The sequence below is a fragment of the Takifugu rubripes genome, chromosome 14 (assembly GCF_901000725.2).
Source record: "Takifugu rubripes chromosome 14, fTakRub1.2, whole genome shotgun sequence".
NCBI lineage: Eukaryota > Metazoa > Chordata > Actinopteri > Tetraodontiformes > Tetraodontidae > Takifugu > Takifugu rubripes.
This window is the reverse complement of record NC_042298.1, coordinates 3,858,692-3,883,714: the sequence shown is the minus strand read 5'-3', so window position 1 is coordinate 3,883,714 and position 25,023 is coordinate 3,858,692. Positions and strand designations below refer to the sequence as shown.

At 47.1% G+C, this 25,023-nt stretch overlaps 3 protein-coding genes and 1 non-coding gene across 14 annotated transcripts in view; 2 read left to right on the top strand and 2 right to left on the bottom strand.

Annotated features, from left to right (window-relative positions):
- The window catches only part of macrod1 (mono-ADP ribosylhydrolase 1), a 76,557-nt gene extending 60,498 nt beyond the window's left edge, over positions 1–16,059 (bottom strand). Inside the window, exons 1-4 of one of the 10 annotated variants that reach the window (XM_029847658.1) lie at positions 15,966–16,059; positions 15,231–15,425; positions 14,756–14,854; positions 14,310–14,417 (exon numbers count right to left, since the gene is read on the bottom strand). In XM_029847658.1, the coding sequence (XP_029703518.1) occupies positions 14,310–14,417; positions 14,756–14,854; positions 15,231–15,425; positions 15,966–16,044 (481 nt within the window). In that variant the 5' untranslated portion in view covers positions 16,045–16,059. The other 9 variants (XM_029847662.1, XM_029847663.1, XM_029847661.1 and 6 more) reach the window with 9 other exon arrangements.
- Positions 16,060–16,510: 451 nt separating this feature from the next.
- fermt3b (FERM domain containing kindlin 3b) lies at positions 16,511–22,902 on the top strand. The gene is made up of 15 exons (XM_003970208.3): positions 16,511–16,713; positions 17,253–17,377; positions 17,605–17,838; positions 19,083–19,199; positions 19,372–19,540; positions 19,667–19,769; positions 19,844–19,951; positions 20,410–20,544; positions 20,715–20,761; positions 20,872–20,996; positions 21,211–21,317; positions 21,406–21,627; positions 21,808–21,932; positions 22,112–22,253; positions 22,355–22,902. The coding sequence occupies exons 2-15, from the start codon at positions 17,254–17,256 to the stop codon at positions 22,532–22,534; spliced, it is 1,938 nt and encodes a 645-aa protein (XP_003970257.1). The 5' UTR covers positions 16,511–16,713; position 17,253; the 3' UTR covers positions 22,535–22,902.
- On the top strand, positions 17,890–17,961 carry trnaw-cca (transfer RNA tryptophan (anticodon CCA)). The gene has a single exon. It is a non-coding gene; the product is annotated as a tRNA-Trp (tRNA).
- On the bottom strand, positions 22,843–25,019 carry trpt1 (tRNA phosphotransferase 1). Of its 2 annotated transcripts, none has more exons than XM_011610515.2 (7): positions 24,832–25,019; positions 24,617–24,698; positions 24,373–24,542; positions 23,866–24,043; positions 23,717–23,773; positions 23,514–23,624; positions 22,843–23,430 (listed from the first exon to the last, which is right to left on the bottom strand). In XM_011610515.2, exons 1-7 carry the CDS (start codon positions 24,904–24,906, stop codon positions 23,408–23,410), a joined length of 696 nt encoding a protein of 231 aa, XP_011608817.1. In that variant the 5' UTR covers positions 24,907–25,019; the 3' UTR covers positions 22,843–23,407. The 2 variants fall into 2 exon arrangements, with proteins under 2 accessions (XP_011608817.1, XP_029703524.1); XM_029847664.1 differs by having other exon boundaries at positions 24,840–25,019.
- Between the last annotated feature and the right edge of the window lie 4 nt (positions 25,020–25,023).

Here is a 25,023-nt window from a genome sequence, read left to right as displayed (position 1 = left end):
GTCTGTGCCTGAGAGGGAAGACAAAGATCCTCCAAGAGAACGGCGATCAACTCACTGAGAGAGATGCAAACGAGATGCTACAACAGCTCTCGCGTGCAACCGTCCTCCACTAAATGCTAACATTTGGCTGAAAGGAAAGGCAAAAGCAACTGTTAGGCGAAGTCTCAGCGTTGGCAGCTTCGTGTTGCCGTGTTTTTTACAGAATAAAGAGATGCATATTCCCGCCTACATCAGTGATCAGCTCTGGAGGAGGAGATCAGCGGGTAGTGGGCTCCCACTGGACGGAGGCTCAGAACCTTCAGCCCTCACTCACTGCTGGCTGACAGGGCTCCTCTCTGGTGGTGCACTATGGACCACACAGACGTTCAGCGATTGTAGTCAGACAGCCTGGGATTTCTGACTGGAGCGGAGGCAGATGAGAAATAATAAATACATACAGTCTGGGAGAGCAGGACAGTCTTCGTTATGCAGCTGAAAACGCTGTGGAGTTGCCACTGCTGCCGGGTGACTTCATAAAAGAAGACACTGGCAAAACTCAAGAATAAGTGTCACAGTTTTTATTACATCCTGTGCAACATGCTGCAGGTAGTCTCGTTGGAAGAAAAAGCTCATTAAACAGAGCTTTTCTGTTCTCTCTTTTCTGCCCATTTACACACTTTAACTCCCAGAAACGTGGTGATTTTCCACAATTTCTACTTAAATCTCCCAAAACCAGACAAATAATAAACGCAGATAGAGAAGAGAGATTTGCCTTTTATACACGGCTGTAAAAACCAGGCGTGACTAAAACGCTGTGAGCTGCGGTGTTTCATGTCCTGGCTGTGCTCAGGACACCAGCAGCAGAGGGTCCAGACACACAGGTCTGAAGGTCACGAGGGGTTAGAGCAGAGGGTCTGTTCTGTTCTTTCATGTCACTAAAACACATCCATCCATCCATCCATCAACCCATCCATCCATCCATCCATCAACCCATCCATCCATCCATCCATCCACCCATTCATCCATCCATCCACCCATTCATCTATCCCTCCATCCATCATCCATCCACTGCGTTAACAGTGCTAATCAGGGTGATGGGCAGGTTGGAATCTGCAGCCAACCAGATCTTCATGTTTTTGAACTATGGGAGGAAACTGGAGCACCCGGAGAGAACCCACATCTGCGATTTGAGCCCTTAACCGTCCTACCGAGACAGACAGCTACAGGTTCCGCCATGACCTACAACAATCCCAAACCTCTGGATTAATGTTAATTTATGCAGGTGCTTCTGGAGCTGCATCTGCCTCCCTACAGGTACCAACGTTGTCTCCATCACTGACACAGAGACCAGTGAGGAACAACCAAATCCTGACCTCTGAGCGGTCAACAGTGTAAGCAAAAACTCTATTTTAACAGGAAGAAACCTTGAGCAGGACCAGGCTCATATGGGAGGGTTCCTCCTGCTGATGGACGAGTAACAGAGGAGAACGGCAGACAATACAAGCTTAAAGAAATTTCAGGTAATAACATTTCAAAAGGTTAATGAACCTTGAATTTAAACACCATCATTTTAGATATACAGAAAACACAGCAGCACCCATTTGAAGCTTCATTATGAGCAACTTGAAGTGCCTCAGATTCAGCACAAAGGCATCAGCAACTGCTGAGGGGATTCGTTCATGAATCTGTGTGAGATAGGTCCACATGTTCCACCGGTGGATAACAGCAACAAAAGGACAAGTGGGTATAAAACAGCTGCTATAAATAGTCTTGTAATTTCCTAAGCTCTGATAATGCGGGTGACAGCGAACACATCACTAATGCCTGATAGATTGCAATTACAAGAGAGCAACTGTGAGCAGTGATTGCTCCCTGTTCCCCGTGTGTGTGTGTGTGTGTGTGGGTGTGTGTGTGTGTGTGTGATTATGTGACAAAAGCATCATCTGTGATTGGACATGTCAGCAGACAATGGGAGCTTCTTTTTGTGCTCGTGGAGAGAAGGAAAGAGGGCTAGATTAAAGCCCATTTTGGAGGTTACCATGATACATCCTTTATTCTTCACTAAGCTATGATTATAAAATGAGAGAAAAGAGGGTGTTATTAGGCTGCATTATACTTAATTATTCAAATAACACTGTCTACAATGACGATAATCGTCTTCCGATGTGCTCTTATGTTCCATATCAAATGTCTCTCCTTGGCGCTTCGGTCCTGTGTGAACGCATTTGCGCGGCTCGCTATCGTGTTGGAAGAGTCTTAACGAAGAGCATCAATCAAGATCAATCTCAAAGGTTGATTAACTCCCTAAAGACGCCGTTTGTCAGCCTTTGTGACTGTACTTTGCCTCTGCCTGTCTGCTGTGCAGCCAAGGAGACTTGGACTTTGGGTGCACGGGCGAAATCTTAAGAGTAAAGCCTGATTACTTTGCTGGCACCAGAGCCAGACGGTACACTATAATTGTCAGAAGGAACTGGGGATACATAGAAGTATTTATATGCTGAGGAGCGTTCCGAGTGAGACGGTACAAAAAAAGTAACCCTGCCCTCTACAAGAGAAATAATCAGAGTTGATAGTTGGCTACTGTACAAGCGGCGCATTACTCATCACTTTGTCACATCCTCAGAAGACCCGTTTTATGGCCTCGGCCCCGTTTTGAGTCAGCCTCTCCAACATCGCAAGTCCTCCGTGCGCTCCAAAAGCAGCGCATGGCAGATCAACCAACAACATTTGTTAAATTATTTGAGTTCCAACTATCTCACGTGTCTGATCGCTCCAGCTCATGCGCGTCAGATCTCGCGTCGGTTCGCCGTCAAAGTCTGAGGTGATCAAGCCCTCTTGTCCTGCTCCCAGGATTATTTTAAATTTCATGCGTTCCATAAATAATTCCTTGACTTGAATTTTCAATGTAGGGGTTTGAAGAGGAGGTTGAAGAAGCCCCCGCCGCTGACTGTGTTGGAAGCGAAGCTGCAGTGGCGCTTTAATAAGCGTTAATGTAGAGTGGATTGAGATAATTAGCTGAATGTGGTTAGGCTGCACCTTGCTGCTCACTTTTCACCACCAAAATTACTTTTAAAGTCCAAGTCAGCTCTAAAATGCCAGCGTGGCCGCAGAGGCGCGCCTTCTTCGGGAGAAACGGTCGATCGGGCACGTTCGCAGATCAAAGACGCAGCTTTGGGAAAAATCTGAGGGCCGATGTCTTTGATATGGAGAACGTTGGGCGCTGCCATTGTAACTTGGTACAAGAGCGACCACTCCTCTGCGGACTATTACAGACTCAATTACAAATATGTCAGATCACCTTGTCTTGCGTGGACAATGGCGGCTTCTTTGAACTGCCTTGCTTTGTTGTTTCAAGTGTCCGAAGGTGTGCTCTTTGATGTGGTTGCATGCATCATGGCCATACACTGTAATACACTCTAAATGTTTTCTTCCACAGAATTTTAACATCAACGTCTCAAAATCTGAGCTGATGCAATTGTTTACATATCGGCAGCTACGAGATTAACCACAAAGACCGTTAGCATTAAGCTAATTCTACAAAAGAGTGGCTGAGTTCCACCACTCTTTTTTACATTATTTCCTGGCGATGGTCCCTCCTAACAGATGGAAGCTGAAAGCATCCCTCTTCAAAATTGGCAATGTCCACCTTGGCTTAGTATCTGGAGAATCCTAGCGAGGCACCCAACACTGATGTGGTCCTGTTTACTTTATCCTGACCCGTTTGTAGCGACGTCATGGGGGCAGGCTTTGACCACACTTCTAAGCTGAGACCAGTTATTGAAGCAGCTAACTGGCAAGAGGACATTAATAATACTCCGTCTTAACCTAGCTATAGCAACAGGTACACGATGGTCACTTACACAGAGGCATCAGACGAATGTTCCCAACCTCTGCCCTGCAGTGAACTTCACCATCCTGTGAAAATGTATTTAACAGTTCAATTATCAATACGCTTTTGCGCCCAGACGTGAGGTAATAGCTTCGGACTGAAGAAAGCGTAATTAAAGCACAGCTCCAGACATCGATTATAGCCATAAAAACTTATTTCTGGTAATCAAATTACTTTATTGTTTTCTTTCATTTCATGGAACGTAGTAATCTATATTAGACCCACCCCTCCCTGTCCCGGTCTGGCTTTAATTGTGAAATACGTTGCACAAAAGCCAGTAAAAGTCGTATTATTTTATAGGCGTCATTGTTGAAAACGGACTGGAATCTGCAGATTCACCTTGACTGGATCTGGACACCATGTCGAGGGTCAGAATACGTCAAAGTCAGCATGAACTTGTTACCAAGGGCAGAAATGTGGCGTCCACTGGAGCAGGGACACGGCAACCTCAATCTCTAAAGACTCGGCCGGTGGCAGAATAAAGAGCAGGAATGTGTCACGGCTTCAGCAGGTTGAGCTCGCTAATGTCAATACTTTTTAAAGAGCAAAGGTGGAAGCCTGCGCGGCGTTACTCTGACTCAGTCAATAATGCAACGCTCCCAAAAGCTCCGAGCCCAGTCTGGATGGCGGTGAGATGCAATCACACAAAGGCTGTGATGGCAGAACTTCCCTCGGCCGTGAATGAAGGTCTGGCCTCTGGCTGAGGAAAGCTGCTCCCTTTATGATTCAACAAGGGCCCCTGTCTCTGCATACTACACAGAAATGTGTCTTCAGAACACATGGATCTGAAAACTGAAGCTAGGAAAAGTCTAGAAAAGGTAAATCTGTAAAACTCAGAAGCCTCAAAGTGGATGGGAGGGATGGGGAGGGTGCTGATGATCAAGCTGCCCCCCCCTTTCACATCCTCATTCACTCCATCTCTTTCCATCTTCTACACTGTCCCAATCGGGCTAATTAGACTTGCGCTTCATCCGCGGCTTCCTGCTAGTTATAGGGCCGATTGATTGGATGGGTGGTAAAGCTTTTAACAGGGGAGGGGTGGGAGAGAAATAATTAGCGTGAATCAGCTTTTCTGCAAAGTCAGTTTGTTTTTCCTTTTTGCTTTTTTCATTCGCTCCCTTTATTTACTGACCTGGACAACATTAGAGATGAACTCCCTCCAAGGAGTTGTTAACTTAATGTCAGGGTGTAAATCAGCGCCGTGCCCCTCGCAGGTCACAGCCCCCGCAATGATGCCTAAATGGACGAGGTAGCAAATAAAATGGAGGAAAGTAGACGACCCAACTCCAGAGATGAACCATAAAGAATCGCGGCTGCTCTTCCGCCTTCCCACTCGAATTGAGACATAAACGGGCAATCGGAGCGTCCTGCAGAAACTTAACGCACTGAACCTTAAAACCGGAAAGGAAAAAATTTTCAGGAGAGAAAGAGCGTGAAAGTGGCTGCTGAAATGGCCAGTAAAGTGGTCTTCTGACACTCGGGCCATAATTAACTCAGACAGATCTGGACTGAAAAAACTGGAGCAGAAGCACCGCGGAGCCTACGTCTGCCACCAAATCACAAATCCACTCCCAATCTCCAGAGTCTCCCCGTGGCAAAGACACAGATACAACAGGACAACACAACACCACTTTGCTGCAATTTAAACCTGACGATTCGGGGGAAGTTCGCCTCAGCCAGCATGATCTGAAAGCCAAACCTAAAATCTGTGCCACAAACGCTCATTATCAGCCACTTTTGAAGCACTTTTGATGCATATACAACTTGAAATGTCAGACTTTTGGCACTCAGATCATGTAAATCCCCCAGGAGAGGAAATACACCCACAGACTTTATTATTTAAGCATGAGAAACGGGACACTTCAAGAGGCCATGGAAGAGTAATTCTGTATTCATTTGATGTGTTTTGAATCTGAAGATGACGTTAAAACACTCCAAACAAATAGAGACAAAATATGATGGCGTTTTTGGTCTCCCTATTTGTAGTTGATTATCGCAGCGCATCGGCACTTCACAGGCCACCGACTCTGACTTTTAACAGATTAAATAGTTGCTTTAATACAGACGTCACTAATGAGCTTTTCGCAGCACATTTCTATCTGAAACATGCGTGTTTGAGTCCTTGCAGGGCTGTGGGATGGTGGCTGGCTGACACACGGCAGACGAGAGCAGGTTTACAAAGACTCTTATTTATTATTTGACTGGAATAATTCAGCAGAATCCATTAAGTGTTCTAGAATCCTTTTAGTGTTGAAAACTCACTTTATTTCATCTCTCGTAGCATCTTTATGTTGCTTTTATACCATCAGACTGGTTTCCGGTTTGTAACCGTCACCATACTCGCCCACTCCTCTGGGACTCTACTGGGCCTCTACTAGGACTCTACTGGGGCTCCACTGGGGCTCTACTGGGCCTCTACTGGGACTCTACTGGGGCTCCACTGGGGCTCTACTGGGCCTCTACTGGGACTCTACTGGGGCTCCACTGGGGCTCTACTGGGCCTCTACTGGGGCTCTACTGGGCCTCTACTAGGGCTCTACTGGGCCTCTACTGGGGCTCTACTGGGCCTCTACTAGGACTCTACTGGGGCTCCACTGGGGCTCTACTGGGCCTCTACTGGGACTCTACTGGGGCTCCACTGGGGCTCTACTGGGCCTCTACTGGGACTCTACTGGGGCTCCACTGGGGCTCCACTGGGGCTCTACTGGGCCTCTACTGGGACTCTACTGGGGCTCCACTGGGGCTCCACTGGGGCTCCACTGGGGCTCTACTGGGGCTCCACTGGGGCTCTACTGGGCCTCTACTGGGACTCTACTGGGGCTCCACTGGGGCTCTACTGGGGCTCTACTGGGCCTCTACTGGGACTCTACTGGGGCTCTACTGGGGCTCTACTGGGACTCTACTGGGGCTCCACTGGGGCTCTACTGGGCCTCTACTGGGACTCTACTGGGGCTCTACTGGGGCTCTACTGAGGCTCTACTGGGGCTCTAGTGGGGCTCTACTGGGACTCTACTGGGGCTCTACTAGGGCTCTACTGGGGCTCCGCTTGGCCTCTGCTGGGCCTCTACTGGGACTCTACTGGGGCTCTACTGGGCCTCTACTGGGGCTCTACTGGGGCTCTACTGAGGCTCTACTGGGGCTCTAGTGGGGCTCCACTGGGGCTCTACTGGGGCTCCACTGGGGCTCTACTGGGCCTCTACTGGGACTCTACTGGGGCTCTACTGGGACTCTACTGGGGCTCTACTGGGGCTCCACTGGGGCTCTACTGGGGCTCTACTGGGACTCTACTGGGGCTCCACTGGGGCTCTACTGGGGCTCTACTGGGCCTCTACTGGGACTCTACTGGGGCTCTACTGGGGCTCTACTGAGGCTCTACTGGGGCTCTAGTGGGGCTCTACTGGGACTCTACTGGGGCTCTACTAGGGCTCTACTGGGGCTCCACTTGGCCTCTGCTGGGCCTCTACTGGGACTCTACTGGGGCTCTACTGGGCCTCTACTGGGGCTCTACTGGGGCTCTACTGGGACTCTACTGGGGCTCTACTGGGGCTCTACTGGGACTCTACTGGGGCTCTACTGGGACTCTAGTGGGGCTCTACTGCGGCTCTACTGGGGCTCTACTGGGGCTCTAGTGGGGCTCTACTGGGACTCTACTGGGGCTCTACTAGGGCTCTACTGGGGCTCCACTTGGCCTCTACTGGGCCTCTACTGGGACTCTACTGGGGCTCTACTGGGCCTCTACTGGGGCTCTACTGGGGCTCTACTGGGACTCTACTGGGGCTCTACTAGGGCTCTACTGGGGCTCCACTGGGCCTCTACTGGGCCTCTACTGGGACTCTACTGGGACTCTACTGGGGCTCTACTGGGACTCTACTGGGCCTCTACTGGGACTCTACTGGGGCTCTACTGGGGCTCTACTGGGACTCTACTGGGCCTCTACTGGGGCTCCACTGGGGCTCCACTGGGGCTCCACTGAGGCTCTACTGAGGCTCTACTGGGGCTCTACTGGGACTCTACTGGGGCTCTACTGAGGCTCTACTGGGGCTCTACTGGGACTCTACGGGGGCTCTACTGAGGCTCTACTGGGGCTCTACTGGGCCTCTACTGAGGCTCTGCTGGGGCTCTAGTGGGGCTCTACTGGGACTCTACTGGGGCTCTACTGGGGCTCTACTGGGGCTCTACTGGGGCTCCACTGGGGCTCCACTGGGGCTCTACTGGGGCTCCACTGGGGCTCTACTGGGGCTCTGCTGGGGCTCTAGTGGGGCTCTACTGGGACTCTACTGGGGCTCTACTGGGGCTCCACTGGGGCTCCACTGGGGCTCTACTGGGGCTCTACTGGGCCTCTACTGAGGCTCTGCTGGGGCTCTAGTGGGGCTCTACTGGGACTCTACTGGGGCTCTACTGGGGCTCTACTGGGGCTCTACTGGGGCTCCACTGGGGCTCCACTGGGGCTCTACTGGGGCTCCACTGGGGCTCTACTGGGGCTCTACTGGGACTCTACTGGGGCTCCACTGGGGCTCTACTGGGGCTCTACTGGGCCTCTACTGGGACTCTACTGGGGCTCTACTGGGGCTCTACTGAGGCTCTACTGGGGCTCTAGTGGGGCTCTACTGGGACTCTACTGGGGCTCTACTAGGGCTCTACTGGGGCTCCACTTGGCCTCTGCTGGGCCTCTACTGGGACTCTACTGGGGCTCTACTGGGCCTCTACTGGGGCTCTACTGGGGCTCTACTGGGACTCTACTGGGGCTCTACTGGGGCTCTAGTGGGGCTCTACTGGGGCTCTACTGGGGCTCTACTGGGACTCTACTGGGGCTCCACTAGGGCTCTACTGGGGCTCCACTAGGGCTCTACTGGGGCTCCACTGGGCCTCTACTGGGCCTCTACTGGGACTCTACTGGGACTCTACTGGGGCTTTCCCATCCTTACTCCCATCCTATGATGTTACTGACACCTCATTGACTCCTTTTATCCCCTATTCCTCATTATTTCAGAAGCAAATATTCAAATTTCTCATCTCGGTCTAGTAAAACCACTCAAAGGCTTTATTGGCTGATTAAACCACCCACCTTTCTATAAAGCGTTTACACAAACTTCACCTTGCACTGCAAAGACATTTAAATGATGCAAATAGTGCGGTATAAGCAGCTGGGCCATTTCACAAGAGGGGGGAAAAACGCTAACAACACAGTAAAGTGCATAATAAATCCTAATTAGCTCTCATTCAGAATGGGCATATTTTGAGCTTTGTTCACTCTTACTCAGCTCTGCTTCGACCCTGCTTATCACTGCATAGCTCCGCTGATTAAAAGCCATACAGATCGACTTCCTCTGATGAACTCTCCCTTTGCGCGCCTTCGTTCATGCGCACACCAGCTACTCTTTCAAGTGAACTGAAGATCAGATTAATGTCTCTGCGTGATGCCTGCCCCTGAACCGAGCCGGCTCCTCGTGGCTGATAGGTGAGCCTGGCAGAATCCCGTCTTGCTGCCTTCACAATGGAAACAAAGGCACATCGGCGAGAATCATCTGCCTCTGTGAGTGCCTGCATGTGTACAGGCTCACACACTGTCAAAACATATCAGTGGCACGGCTGCAGAGTCGCTGCAATGGGAATACTGCTATAGAAGCTCCAGCTGAGGGACAACAGTTACTATGGCGGAGCCTCGGGGATCTGCAACCCCTGCAAAGTATCAACACATCACCTTTCTATATGAAAACTACAACAACTTAGAGTAATTAGGAACAAGCATGCTCATTCAGTGTGCATATGCAGGTCCAAGTCGCTGCGCCTGTTTTCAGGCTTTCTTGTAGCTCGCACATTTGTCTGGGAGTCTAAACCCGGTGTGACATCTTACATCTTGTTATATGAGCCTGTCCTAAAAAGAGCTGACAGGAGCTTTAGGGAAGATGTATGGAGCAGGGAAGAAGATAAACAGCACACAGTGTGGAGCCTCTGGGACCCCGGCCCCAAAAGAAGGCGAGATTCTGGGCTTTCCATCATCCCCTCTGACCCTGGGAGGCTGGGTGGATCACGCCAACGTGCCTCCTCTGACAGCAGAGGATAAAAAAAGTGACAATAGTGCACGAGGCTGCCTTGAAAACATTATGAGCAATGCTGGCCTGGCAATGAATCTGTAGTGATTGCTAGTTTTTCTTTTTATTACTAACAAATCTCTACAGAGGGCTCAGAGGAGCGGTGGTTTGACCTAGCAACAGGCGCTTTTCTGTGTGGAGGCTGCACGCTCTCCCAGTGCCCGTGAGTCTTCCCAGTCTGACGGTCTGGCGACCTGTCCAACGTTTGTTCAGGGCCTTTGTTACGGTCAACAGAAATAAAAAGGAAAACCTGACGACAGCCTAGAAATACTGAAGAAGATCCTGCAGCGTTCATATTCAGTCTGTTAGAAAATCACTTAATCCCCGGTACAGTTACAGGAAAATCCACGTTAGAGTCGCAGTACTGTAAAAGAAGAGAAGGCAGCTCAGGTGAAATCCAAGCAACAGCCACTCTGAAAGCAATTTTAACAACAAGCCAACCCTGACAATCCATAAACACACCAGCAGAATGTCAAAAGCAGCTCTCTGCCAGGCTGATCTTGGTGCTAAGTACAGCACTAAAGCCCGCTGACAAAGCCAGCTAAGAATCAGTGAAGCCCTGCAGAAGGAATATGACTCTCCACCACGGCAGAATAATGCTTCTGAACGGGCGCTCTACCTGCGGAATGGATGGCTTCCTTTCTATTCCCTTAAAATCACTCAAAGGGATCACTGAGTCCTTCTCCTGCAGCTGCTGTAGCTGCCTATCGAAGGTCACTCGTCTGCATCTGGCCAATACCCCGACCCCTTCATCCTCCACATCCTCCTCATAAACAGCCATCGCACTGTTTATATCCAACAGCCAAGCAGCCTAAAGGCAACTGATCGGCTTTTATTTGTCTTATTTAAGCAAACCTGGTTAAAAAGTAACCAGTGCCCAAAAGTTGCCCCATTTACCACATTTCATTCTCTCCATTTGTGTAAATTAGCAATTTTCCTACTGAAACGAGTGGAGCGCGTCAGGTGTCAATGCTCAGCGCCAGGGGTCACCGCACATCTGTCAGCCAGTCCCCAAATACTGGTGGAGGCAGTGAGAAAAGGGTGCAAAACTAAGAGTTTGTGAAGAAAATGAAGTGAAACTGGACGCAGCAATGCCTGTCAGCAGCTAAAAGCCTTCTGTGTTTCACACAGTCAACATAGAGGCAAAGATAAATACTATTTCCTTTACACTTAATGTGAGTTTTGTTTGTTTTCGGACCAGACGCAGGTCCTCCTGACCAGTCACATACCTTTTCGCGCAGCGACACCAGTGTGACATTAGCAGGACGTCCCGGAGGTTCCCCTCACCGCCCTCGTGCCTCACTGACATTTGTGTTGCACTGACAGTCTGACAGCTTGCCGCTCTCCACTCCCTCATCTGTCTATCTGGATTCTGTTATCTGGGAGGGAGTTTAGTCTCCTCCAAAGTCACACTCTCTCCGTCTCATCCCCGCGTGTCACCTGAGGGCCACGGCTACTGCTGCCTCTAATCTTGTATCTCTGCGGCTGCAACAATGACTGAGGTTTCTGTGCCAACTGGCAGCTTTATCTGTGACCCGCCACAGGAACCCTGGGAGACTCAGGCCCACGCCGCAGGACGCACCGGCACGGTCCGGATTTACTGCTCTCAATGGCACCAAACAAGTACTGTAATGTTTTTTGGTGATATGCATCCACGAGTAAAAACCTGTGAGGCTTCCAGGCGGCGATAAAGACCAGAAACTCAACATTGAACGTTAGCAACTATATTTTTTATTCGCGCCCGCAACATTTATTAGCTAGGGATTCCAGTCGGAGGTCAGGCTCACCGAAAGAAAACGGCTTTCGAAACCTTTTTCCAGCTCCGCGTGGAGGCAAAAGTGGCCTAAAATAAATGGGGTTTAATGTTAAACAAACTCAGCGGCGGAGAGAGAAAATAACTGCTGGAATGGAAATGAGGAATAAAGGCGCTGCGAGGGAAAAATGCAGCTTTCGTGGGGCTGCGCCAGATTTGCATTCAACCAATCTGAGGAAAAAGGGTTTAATGCAAAGTTAGTCGCCGAGGCGTCACCGCCACACACGCCACCGCTTTTGCACGTGCACACAAACACACATTCATCACTGCGATATTTCATTGCACAATCCATCTTAATCAGCTGGTCCATCAGAGACAATATATCCGCCCCTCCATCTTTCTCTCATTCTCCAGACGGAGTGATTGAGGGGTGTAAAGAGGAGGATGTTTCTGTCGGTGGACTCCTCCCTTAAAGCCCCCCCCCCCCAAACCCCCACCAGGACGGCTCTTAAGTGCTTGTGGGTTTTTATGATTGTAGTGTTTTATAGGAGTGGGCAGGAGCCAGGGGCTGTTAAAGTGTGGAAGGAAGGAGGGAGGGAGGGGGAGGTGAAGGAGGATGAGTGGAGATTTATAGCAAATCCAATCTTTATTGAGAGCAATGCAAATGACAAGCAGCCCCTGGCCGGCCTCCTTCAACGCCCTGATTACCTGATAAACTGAAGAGGGTGGCACACACACACACACACACACACACACACACCCCCACACACACACACACACACACACACACACACACACACACACACCCACACACACACACACACACACACACACACACACACACAGGTAGGGAGAAGATGAACCTGTGTATCTCCCATCTTGTTAGCTCGCACTGTTGAGAACAGGTGTGTGTTGCACATCAACGCCCAATGAGGAGCCAGGAATGAAAGCCCAGCCCCGCCCCTCCCGGCTCAGCCCACAAGTCAACCGGCGCAGCGTTTAATTGGCCACAGTTGGTTTCAATTGAAGGCAGCTGAATGATTTCTTCAAGGCCTTTCAGAGCAGAAAAACACTCCCATCCGTGTCAGAAACCACAGGCGACCGCTCTGCTGTTTAATCGGCAGCAGGAGAAGGAGTGTGCCAACAATTTTCTAAATGAGAGCTAAGGCTCTGTTGTGCAGCGGCCGTCTGCCTGATCTCTCCGAGCGTCACTCTGACATTACGCACATCACTCAGAGCCTCTTAGTCCATCACTTAGTCATTGAATTAAAAAGCGCGCCTTGGAGAATGACCTCAGAGACGGTCAGCAGGCAGCTCAGTTTGAAAAGTACGATCAGACAGACCCGCTGCCGTAACCCTTTTGCGAGTACCTGCATGTTGCCATGGCAACGCAGTCCAAGACTTAAATACAAACTGTGCCTCCCTCCCTGTTTCTCTTTTATCACCCCCCCCCAGGGTCTCACATCTCTTTTCATCCAGCTTGCTGACTTTCTCTCACGCTTCCATGTCCCTGCCATCACTCCTGGAGTGCGTCTCACTCTCGTGCCCCTCACCTTGCCTGCTAAATGACTTTCCGAGACGCTTCCTGTGAATGATTCCACAGCTCAGTAAACGCTCCAATAAAAGACACACACACACACACACACACACACACACGCACACACACACACACACACACACACACACACGACTGGAATTGGCTTCTGAGGAAGCAGAAACAAATTACATGCCGCCTTTGCAAACACACAAAAAATGACTTATTCATTTGTGTGCGTTTGCCAACACACAGAGACACACTAGTTGCCATATTAAACTAATCTATTCAGCGGAGGCTGGCACACTCTCCACCTGCTGACAGTCAGCTGCCAAAGAACATCAATCATTTTCCTCTAAAGCCTCATCATCAAGCATCATTTAGGCATGCTGCTCTGTCTCACTCTCGCCAGAAACATTGTCAGTGCCAACAGACCAATTAAATGTTCCCCAAATAAACAAATAATTGTGGGGGGAGTGGGTCTCGGCTGTGATGGGCTGCCCTCGGGCTCCACCTGCTGGTCGATAGAAAACTACGACCCAGCACAATAGCAGGGACAAGTAAAGGTCTGCATGAAAGGACGAAAAAGAAATAAACACTCTTTTTTTTATAATAAACCTCCTAATATGCACACACACTTAACTAAATGATGACCTCAGTTTATCTCGGGGTGTACTACAGTTTTAAAGGACTGCAGTTTTTCACACAAGTGTTTGCCCTCTGTGGTCTTTAAACTGCAAAACTGAAACCCCGCAGCGAAATGGAGCATTCAAGTGTGAAAACTTATACAGCCAAAGCTGCCCCTCCCACACACAGAAAAGAAGACACCAAAATGTTCTTGCTGGTGTTTTATGTTCACTTATGCAGCGTTCTGTATCAGAGCAGCCTGGGGCGACGCTCTCGTCCTCACACGGTTAATTCTTTATTTTCCCATTCATCCCATTTACTTTGCCACCAAAAATGAAACTCAACTCCAACAAAGGTGTCTCATTTTAGGGTGGTATTTCTTTGATAGTGACCAAAAGGAAAGGACAAGTGAAGCACTCTCTTACACACACTTACCTGCATTAACAATAGCATCAATCTCCAGCTTGGTGATGTCACCACTGTAGAGGGAGATCTTCTGGTCCAAGTTTTCATTCCTCTTGCAGATAACTTGTTCAGGAGGACCTGGAAAAAAATATCACACACAGATGTTCGGTCAGAGGTTGTGCACATCTGAGCTGCTGCTGGCTTCTATAATTACCTAGAGTATGAACACTTCTAAAATTATCTCATTTAAACTTTGATCAGTGTTTTACAGCCCACAATTTGCTCTATGATCATGACTTATTTTTAACATTTTTTTATTACAAATATTTCAGTGTTGTTTTATTTAGAGGGCACCATAACTGCATCATATCGCACAGTAAAATTCATTTTATTAATATAAATCATATACATCCTGATGTCATCTGGGTTTATGTGTATGTAATATTTAACATTTAACATTTAAGAGAGAGAGTGACCTGTAGTGGGAGTCCAAGCTGGGATGTCATCTAGTGGCACAAAGCCGGAGGTCCTGTAGTACTGACGTCTGTCCTTCACTGAGCAAGACAGCAGGAACTCTGAGAGAGGCCACAGAGAATCAGATCAGACCGTTATTTATCTATATTTAATTTAGGACATATAGTCTATTTGAATTTTGGCCCATTAGATGTCGGTACTGTTGGTCTGACATCAATTGACAGGGTCCAGATTTAACATTTCGGGGGCTTTAGAATTTAAGATCAAAGCTTTACTGAGCTGAAGGGTGCTTTAATGCAGTCGATGGTGTGTCACTGGTTTGCAGGATGCTGAAGAGCATTTGAATGGTCAGGGTTGACAGGTGCTTTGGTCATGTGATTCCAGACGTGTGTGTTTCACTTTCAACCATGCAGACTGCATGACAAGCGTTGAAACATTGATCTTAACATCCTTTTGATTTGTGTTACACGGCCTCACCCTTGATCTCCTTCCAGTTCCCTTCAGCGGAGTTCAGGTTAACTTTGATGGCCATGGCGGAGAAGGTTCCGGTGTGGAGAGACTGTACCAGCGTGGCGGTACTCACTCCTGCGGCCAAACCCAGAGCGATCTTCCCCAGGATGCCTCTTCCTCCCCGGCATATGGAGGAACCGCTTTTTTGGCTGGACGTGCAAACTGCGGCAGATTTTGAAAAGGTCTCACCTCGGGGAGCGATATTAAAATGGCCGCGGAGAGAAGTTGGTGGCTTCTTTACAAAGTGTTGGCTCCCAGGAGATAAAATGTGTTTGAACTTGGCTCCTGCTCCCTGAAAGTTGGCCGTGATACGGGGCAGAGGGCCGGTGCAGAGGGGGGATTTATATGCAAAAAGCGCTGCCATTTGCAGTGCCATACCTCAATACCATTAAAAGTAGAGCTGCTGTTACCCAACAAAACCACGACGTCGAACACACGGAGGTTTCGATTTCGATTTTAAAGCAGCGCACTGCTCCTGCGATGTTTTAGTGCGCTGGCGTCCATGTGCAGCGTTGTTTAGGACGTCGACGGGTGGAAGATACCACTGAGCAGGGGCGGTTTTCGCATCCGGAAAGCGCTTTAAAGACAGAATGGTTTCCCGAGACCTCACGTTAATTTCACCACTGCTATAAAAGCAGTGACCTGAAAATTGAAAAGTGAAAGCACAAGCAGCATTTTCAAATTTGGACAACCAGAGTTTACCCAGACTGCTAGAAATGGAATCCGCCGGTGACAGCGCATTCAGGAGCAGCGGAAATACTGCAGTTGATAGGCGGCACATTAGGACAACAAACCTGACAGTAAATTCTATGTGAAATATTAACCAGGAGTGCTTGAACATTAACTTCAACAAAAAATTAATGTAGAAAATTGGTCCACTCTAACTATAGCTAGGCACGTAAGCTTTTGACCTTTCCCAAGAAATAATGGTCGTTTCCCATTATTATTATTATTATTGTTGTTGTTGTTGATGATGATGATAATAACATAATCCTATTCTATGCTATACGTATAGATTGTAACTGATTGGTTTTAAGTTTCTTTAAAAGTTGAGTAGCAGAAATCATCATAAAATATTCTGTACAAAGTATAGCAGACAAAAACATGTTGCATCTGTCTGAATTTCTTAAAAGAGAGGAGTAAAGCAACACAGAAGATGAGTGACTAGCTTATTTTCTCAGAATAGTCCATCAGCATTCTCATCACATGGCCTGTCAATCAAAATTTGAGAACTCTTCACATTTCCGCCTGGCGGAAGCTGACAAAAAGGAACAACCCTTTCTTGACAGGAGTAACACAGACAAAATCAGAAAGACTACAACTTGCCTGGTGTAGGAGAAGACTAACTCTTCACTGGAAAAATTCCCAGCAAACTTCTTCAGAGAACAAACACAGGAGAAGGAGTCCCACGTTCTCCAGTTCTCCAGAAGTTGGACCAAAGAGACTAACGGTATTGCCTCTCTTCTGCGTGCTCCCGTGTGCGTGTGTGTGTGTGTGTGTGCGCGTGTGTGTGTGTAAAGTTGTTGGTTCTTTAATTCAGTTGGATCTCACGTTTTTGATCATATCAGTGATCCTAAGCACAGGAGCAAATAACTACAGCGCCAAGAGCTCCAACAAAAACTTTAAAAAATCTTTGTTGTGCTAACTTTGTTTCTTCGGGTGTGTCCGAAAGCAGAAGTTTTTGTCCTTGGTGATTGTTGAAACAGGAAGTATATCTTTAAATATGGCAAGTTGGCAAATGAGCTGATGGCCAGTTTTTGTTGTTTAAGTGGTGTTTGTTCATTGTCCTTGGCTCATACAGCAGCAAACGTGCCTGTCTACCTTTTTTTTTAGCTGCATGTGTGGCCAGGCCTTTGATCTTATCTTTAAATGTGACATTTCTCTCTCTGACTCTCTGTCTGTGCTTGGTTTCCCTCCTCCTCTCCCACTGCCATCTGTCTGCACTCTGTCTCACCTTTCCTTGTCTCTCTGTCACTCTCCTTCTCTCAGCATGGCAGTGTGGGACCTGTCAGTCACAGTGGAGGACCTGGGGCCCGATGCCCTTCCTATCACTGTTAGTGTGACCTCAGACCTCCACGTCGGAGGTGTTATCCTGAAGCTGGTGGAAAAGACACGTAGGTTACTGTTGACTCCTGAGAAAAAAGTTTGATAAAACCAGAAGTTTATGCTGTATCATACATCAGGCATTCATTATATAAGCACATCTTCCAATACTGTTTTGTCCTATGTTTAAACCTGTTTAGAGTTTCCCTGACGATATCCAGGAGGTGCAGCCTCTGCTAATGTCCGTTAATCCTGTCTGTTTGCAGCATCAGCAGGTTTTATGTCTTGTGTCTTGCAGAGATCAAGCGCGATTGGTCGGACCATGCATTTTGGTGGGAGCAAAAGCAGTGCTGGTTGCTCCGGACAGCCTGGACTTTGGAGAAATATGAAATCCATGCTGACGCCAAGCTGCTTTTCATGCAGCAACACAAACCCTTGTATGTGTGTCTCCCGAGCGGCGTCACCCTGAGACTCCGAGCGTGCTTCTCCAGCTCCGTCTTTAAGGCTGTGATGGGTATCTGCAGAATGCTCAGTGAGTCTTTTTGCAATATTCATACCAGTGGTTCTGTATTTCTTTCTGACTGGCTCTGTGGGGCAAGGGTAGCACAGCTGACTCCAGATCAGCAGGTTCTGTGTTCAATTCACACCAGAGTCATTTAACTTTAGGTGTCTGTGTCAGATCTAAAGTCAATGTTTGCTGAAGAGCATTAAAGCAGAGTCTGGTCCTGCATCTCCAGTGGTAAAGGCTGCCTTGGGCAGCCGCAGAAAGTGTCTCATGTGTGTTTTCTCAGCCCTTTGCATGAGCGTTTTATTATTTTAGGTTCTGTGGTGCAACCTTTTGACTTCAAATACTGCAGTCGTGTCTTCAGAACGTGATCGGGGTTATTCAACAATCTAGTCAACCTCCAAGAGGTTGAGAATTGAGAGCAGCAAAGCCATCACTCCTCTTCACAGCAGTTACAAACTTGTTCATTATGGAGACTGTTTGGTTTAAGCCTACTTGATGCACAATGAGTCAAATCAGCTTTGTCCCTACCAACAAATCAAAAATTTACTGATATGTAGCACAGCAAAGCTCGGATTCATCACATATTATTAAATATTTAGAATATAAACGCAGTCAGTTATTGACAAATGTTAAAAACCTAAATCTATGCAGGGTGTCCAGTTGTTTGAATTAGAAGGGACTGTCTAACACTTTCTGGTTATGGTTAATTACAGTATGAGTGCTGCATGAAGTTTTAGTTTGTGTGATTTAATTGAACTCACAAGCTTGTCTGGATTCTGGCACTGGACTGGCCATCAGCAATGGATACATGACATGCTACAGTTTGACTGGCCACCTTTGTTTTTATGTCAAATCAGACAGTAGAAATAGATGTGACCTGGTTTGAACAGACTACCTTCTGGTTTGACTCAGACATACTCCAACTGCAGCACAGAAACTACCTTCATACACACTGTGGTGTTGATCAGATCATTTAAGAGAGATCAGGAGACACACTGTCTGATGTATCATGGTGGGGAGACCTTTAATGAGCCCGACATGATTTGAACACCTAACCTTCTGATCTGGAGAAAAAGGTGCTGCCATTGTGCCACAGAGTCCCATGTGTTCAGGTGGCAGTGGATCAGTGATAACATTTATGGTGGGAGAGTTCACTGCTGTTTCCCGATTATACTGATCTCTTTATTATTGCCTTACGATAAATTTCATTATAAAGTTACTCCAGGCTTTAAAGCTAATTTCCTTTTTCTTTTCCATTACCCTGACAGATATCCGGCACCCAGAAGAGCTCTCACTTCTTCGACCCATTGAGCATAAAAAGAAAAAGAAAGATAAAGGCTCAGCTGAGGAGGTTTACGACCTGACCGAAGTGCCCCTCTCCTCGGGTACACTCACTTAACTTTATTTAGTTTTTACATATTTTATAACTTGATGGATTTTATGAAGAAACCTGCCATGATTTCATCGCCTGACACCAGACCATTATTACAACTGGCATTACAGTTTCTGCAAAGTGGGGTCACCTTGAAGAATGATCTCTAACTCATTTCTTTGCAGACTCCAAGCCCTGCCTCTATAATGGGATGCCAGCACACTTTGCTGACTCTCCTCAGATGGAGTCAGTCTACAAGATGCTGTCAGGCATACAGCCCCCTCCTTCCCCTGAGACCTTAGCCAAACTTTACCGCCCAGCCAGCGTGGTAGACAAGGCTCATATCCACAGCAGGTATGATAAACCCTTTAGAAAACAGTATTCGCTGGGCCTCCAACAGTGGAGTGGGTCACATTCTTTGGAACCAAAAACTTTTAAAACGCTTGTTCGAGCTAAAAATGTTTGTTTCTATCTCCTCAGGTGGTTGGACTCATCCCGTTGTCTCTTGCAGCAGGGAATTCAAGAAAATGACAAAGTCTGCCTTCGTTTTAAATACTTTGCCTTCTATGAAATAGACCCCAAGGTCAGTATATGTGGGGGGTGTTGTGGTTCGCTGACAGTGTGTGTGTTGTTTTCAGTCTCTCTGTGTTTGTGCAGTATGATGCTGTGCGTCTGACACAGCTGTACGAGCAGGCGCGCTGGGCCATCCTGCTGGAAGACATCGACTGTACCGAGGAGGAGATGATGCTGTTCGGAGCTCTGCAGGTAGGAAATGAAGTGTGTGGACATCGCGGTTGAAAACACGACAGGGAATCTGAGGTTAAAAACATAGTACGGACCACGGGCAAATCCCCTATCCATTTGTAATGGAATGGAAATAATTAGAGCTTCTTCAGTCATGCCCGTTAGATGGAGGGAAGACCCTAAATTGTGTGTGTGTGTGTGTGTGTGTGTGTGTGTGTGTGTGTGTGTGTGTGTGTGTGTGTGTGTGTGTGTGCGTGCGTGTGCGTGTGTGTGTGTGTATGAATGTTGTGCGTAGTCTGAGAAACTGGAGACCAGTCTGAGTTTTATTCCCAACAGGAACAGACTCAAAAACTGCCATAACCCATGAATGGATGACTTTTTGTATTAAAATCTAGAGATAATGAACAATATTGAGGCAACAATTTATCACAGCCTGCCATCCAACAGTTAAATCTTGTTTATTTTGTCATCTCCTGCAGTACCACATCAGTAAGGTGTCGCTGTCAGAGCCACAGACACCCGTTTCCAGTGCAGCCATGGATGACCTGGATTCGGCCCTGCAGTTCCTGGAGGTCAAGATGGAGGGAGAGAGCAGCTCAGCATCCGAGATACTGGTCAGACACACAGGACGTGCTCGTCTTTGAGGTTGCATTGCAACAGTGACGGAATGTCATTTTAATCCAAACATGGCAGCTTTCCTGTACTAAACGCCCCAGATGTCGTTATTCCGTTATGGCAGCATCATTCATGCTTGTATTCACTGATTGGCATTTGTCTTCCACAGGACAATTTGACTGCCCCAGACCTCAACGACTACCTGAAGATCTTCAGGTAGAAAATAAATGAATAAACAAGCTTTTATTGCCACCAACATAGTTGCTACAATACATTGCCTCCAAGTAGAGCTTGAAATTGCTAACTCCAGCTGTCCTGACTTTCAGGCCTAAGAAGCTGACCCTGAACAAATACAAGCAGTTCTGGTTCAAGTTCCAGGACACCTCCATCTCTTACTTTAAGAGTAAAGAGGAGAGCATCGGGGAGCCCATACAGCAGATTAACCTCAAAGGTAGGTGTTCTCTTATTTAACTTATTTAGGATTCAAGTGGTCTGGCTCTGCTCTGCACTCAGTGTCAGAGAGGTTAATGAGGTCGCTTGTAATCCTTGAGAATCCAATTAATTCTGAATAATTAAGAAGAACAACATTGTGGGCCCTGAGTATGATGAAGGCCAGTTTGGAGGTTTCTGACTAAAGGACGTTTTGATATTTACGCTGAACTCAGGATGTGAAGTCGCTCCAGACGTTAACGTGGCAGCACAGAAGTTCCTCATCAGGCTGTTGGTGCCAGCACCCGAGGGCATGAATGAGATCTATCTGCGCTGTGAGAACGTGAGACTGCACACACCTCGTCCTTCAGCCCTTTCCTCCCCTGTCTCGGCCGTCTCTCCCTCACTCCGTCTCTCCTGGCGTCCTGCAGGAGCAGCAGTACGCTCAGTGGATGGCCGCGTGTCGGCTGGGCTCCAAAGGCAAGACGCTGGCCGACAACAGCTACCAGAGCGAGATCCAGAGCATTCGCTCCTTCCTGGCGATGCAAAAGAGCAGCTCCAATTCTCAAGGCAACGCACATGCCAACGACGAGAGCATCAACGCTCACAGCCTAGTGTCGCCTCGCTACCATAAGAAATACAAAACCAAACAGGTACCAGACTAGACAAATAAAGGGTAGAATGTTCCTAACATATGATGCAGAACAGTTTCTATTTATGGATCATTTACTATTAGTGATGATTTTGATGATGATACAATGACTTGAGCAGTTCTGTCTGGAAACTAAATGGATCGTGATGTGACGCCTGTTTCTGTGCATCTGTTCCTCCAGCTGACTCCTCGTATCCTGGACGCGTACCAGAACGTGGCTCAGCTCTCATTCACGGATGCAATTTTGCGCTACCTGCAGATCTGGCAGGCTCTACCTGACTTTGGAATCTCTTACATGGTTGTAAGGTCAGAATTTATGATTTTCAAAGAGTTTTAGAATTTGTTTCCCACCTCAGCTCAGTTGTTTGACACCATGGAGAAATTTGAGAACTGTGAGTTTCATCATAAGGAGTAAAGGAAGAACCAGCTTAAATGTCACAAAAGGTCAGATTGGAGAAGTTGAATTAGGTTGATTTGCTCCACAGATTTAAGGGGAGTAGGAAGGACGAGGTATTGGGGATAGCTCCAAACCGGCTGATCCGTATCGACCTGAGCGTGGGTGATGTGGTGAAGACCTGGCGATACAACAACATGAAGCAGTGGAACGTCAACTGGGACATACGACAGGTGACACCGACTTCATCAGATAACCCGTGTAAAGAAGAAATGTCTTCCAAACATGATTACATCTCTTACTAAAAGAATGTTTGTGCTTCTCAATCCCACAGGTGGCCATAGAGTTTGAGGGCAACATCAATATTGCTTTTAGCTGTGTGACCACCGACTGTAAAGTTGTTCATGAGTTCATCGGAGGTTACATTTTCATGTCCACACGCAGTCGAGAAAAAAGCAACACGCTCAACGAGGAGCTTTTTCATAAACTGACCGGTGGCCACGAAGCTCTCTGAACAACCCGGAATATTGTGTCACATATAGCTAATTCATTTAAGCTTTACAGTTGCACATACTTAATGCCATGAGCAGCATGATGGATGTAGCTTGTGATGCAACATGTTGATACACAATAGTTCCTGTGGTCTTAACGGTGGTACGATGCCACTTCAGGATAAGCAGCCATGACAATCAAACTCAGCTGGAAAAATCATTGATGGCTCAGCCAACTTTTGTCTTTTGTTTCTGTCACTCAGGACAAACGCGAAAGCCATTTTTCTCTCAAGAATCAAGCGTGACTAAAATAATACAGTCAAACACGATAGGCTTTCTTTTGTTTATTAATGAACAAATGTTTACTAAAATAAATACAATTCATTCTTCATTCTCTGTTATCTTCATTTCTTCTCTCCTGACATTTGGCGTGTGTGTTCAGTAAACAGGAAGCTGTGAACTTTAATTTATCTCCCCTGACACTGCGAACAGACATGTTTTTGAGCACCCATATCTTATAAGACATTTGTGCAGGAGTCTGTTAGCTAAAACCACAGCATCTGCATCCTCTGTTGGTCCATCTTCAGTCACATGGTTAACCACAAACTGAATTTGCCCTCAAAGGCAAACATTTGGGGGCAAATTGTTTTGTGTTGTGGTTTGTGTTTGTAATTGTAGTAAATAAGGCCTTTGTGTGATTCTAACTAATATTATTCATCAGACTTTAATGTGCTGAACCCTTAAAAATGTGGCTTTACTATTCTTGTCATGTGGCTAAACCTGAACCTTCAGAGATGTAGCGTTGTGTGGAAAATAAGAAAAAGGGGAATATTGTAAACAACTGGAGGACAGCTGAGTCGTGCTTTAAACCAATCACAGACCAGAACCCGCTGCTGCTACAGCAGTGGCAGGAGGCTCCCTGAAATAAAGCAAAAAGTGATTCAATGCAAAAAGGAATGTTGGGATTAAAGTGAAAGGTAAAAGTAAAGACTTATTGCTTACGCGTAGGTTTCAGCCTTAATGCTCGGCAGAAATATTTGGGAAGAAGCATTCCCTCCGCGTTGCCTGTAGTCAGCAGAACACCATTTTCTGACCAGAAGAACTCAATGCCATCTGTAGAATCACAAAACAACCGTGTTAAATTACTACACGTATAAAAGGAATTTTGCATTTTGAACAGTGGACTGTTGAATGAATAATGATACCTGCCAGTGCTTTGAGGATGTCAATATAAACAGCCAGATCACAATCTTTCCTCATGCCTAGAGACCAGAACAAATCCATCAAAGTGGAAGTTTGTTGTTTGTTCATCCGACATCTGGACGACAGACGTGCCCACACAACAAGAGGTTACCGCTGATAACACCATCCTCGCCTGGCAGCCCTGGTGCCAGGTGTATGTGTGTCCTATTCATGCAGCTCAGGCCCTGCTGCTTGATGGAGCTCCAGTTGCGGAGGTAAGAGCCATGAACAGCTTCAGCAGGACAGTCTGGAGAACCAGCCAGGACGGGTTTCAGTTCCAAATCCATCACCTAACCGCAGCAATGCAAAAATACAACTGTTAAAATGAGCAAATGCTGGAAAATTCTGGAACATATGAAGAACACATTGAAGCACTAATTACATGAGATGGCATCTCATGTTAATTATAAATACATCTGTCAAAAAACTGAGATCAAATAATAATAATAATGCAAAAGGCATCAGGAAAAACAGTTAAGAAAAACCAGAAACTATTATTTTTGATCCATAAGAAAGGCAAATATTAGTATAAAGTTTAATATTGGTGGATTAACACTCAGGTACCTCCAGACCTGGAACAAAAGCGTGTCACTCGAGGAAAACCTTGACAGAGCTGTACCTTTATAGAATGGCCCTGAGAGGCTCGAACCTGCAGACAGCCATTCTCCGGATGGGAACGAAGCTTGAATCGCTGTTTGTCATTTGTGTTCACTACTCTTTCAACATCTTCCAATGAGTATGAACGGAACTGTGGGTGAGCCAGGAGTTCGTCCACAAACAGGAAACCATCTAGGGTGCGAGTATGGTTGATGGAAGTTAAGGTAAGGAAAGTGATTTACTTACAGTAAAAGCATTTCCCTCACCTGAACTTATTTGAAGACCCATCTGATCGGCTCCATGGCGGAGAACATAAGACATGGATTTGGACAGGTGCACATCTCTGTCCTGGCAGGACAAAACAAACAAAAAACATATTCACTTTTAAATCTACTTGGATCAATGATGTTACCTTGTCAAACTTTAATAGCAGAAAATGACAGATACATGAGAATCTATTGAGCAATATTCAAGCTCTGACCTCCCCACCCCGATTTCCTCTCCTTCGTCTCCCTCTAATTCCTCCACTTCTTTGTCCGTCATTACATTCTGCCATCAATTTGATGAGTTTTACTTAAACAAACGAAAACGACTGCAGAACGCAGACAGCTGTCAAGAGGCTTGTTTTACACTTCCGGTCTTTCGGCCTGAAGGTGGCGCTGTGGCGGTGAGG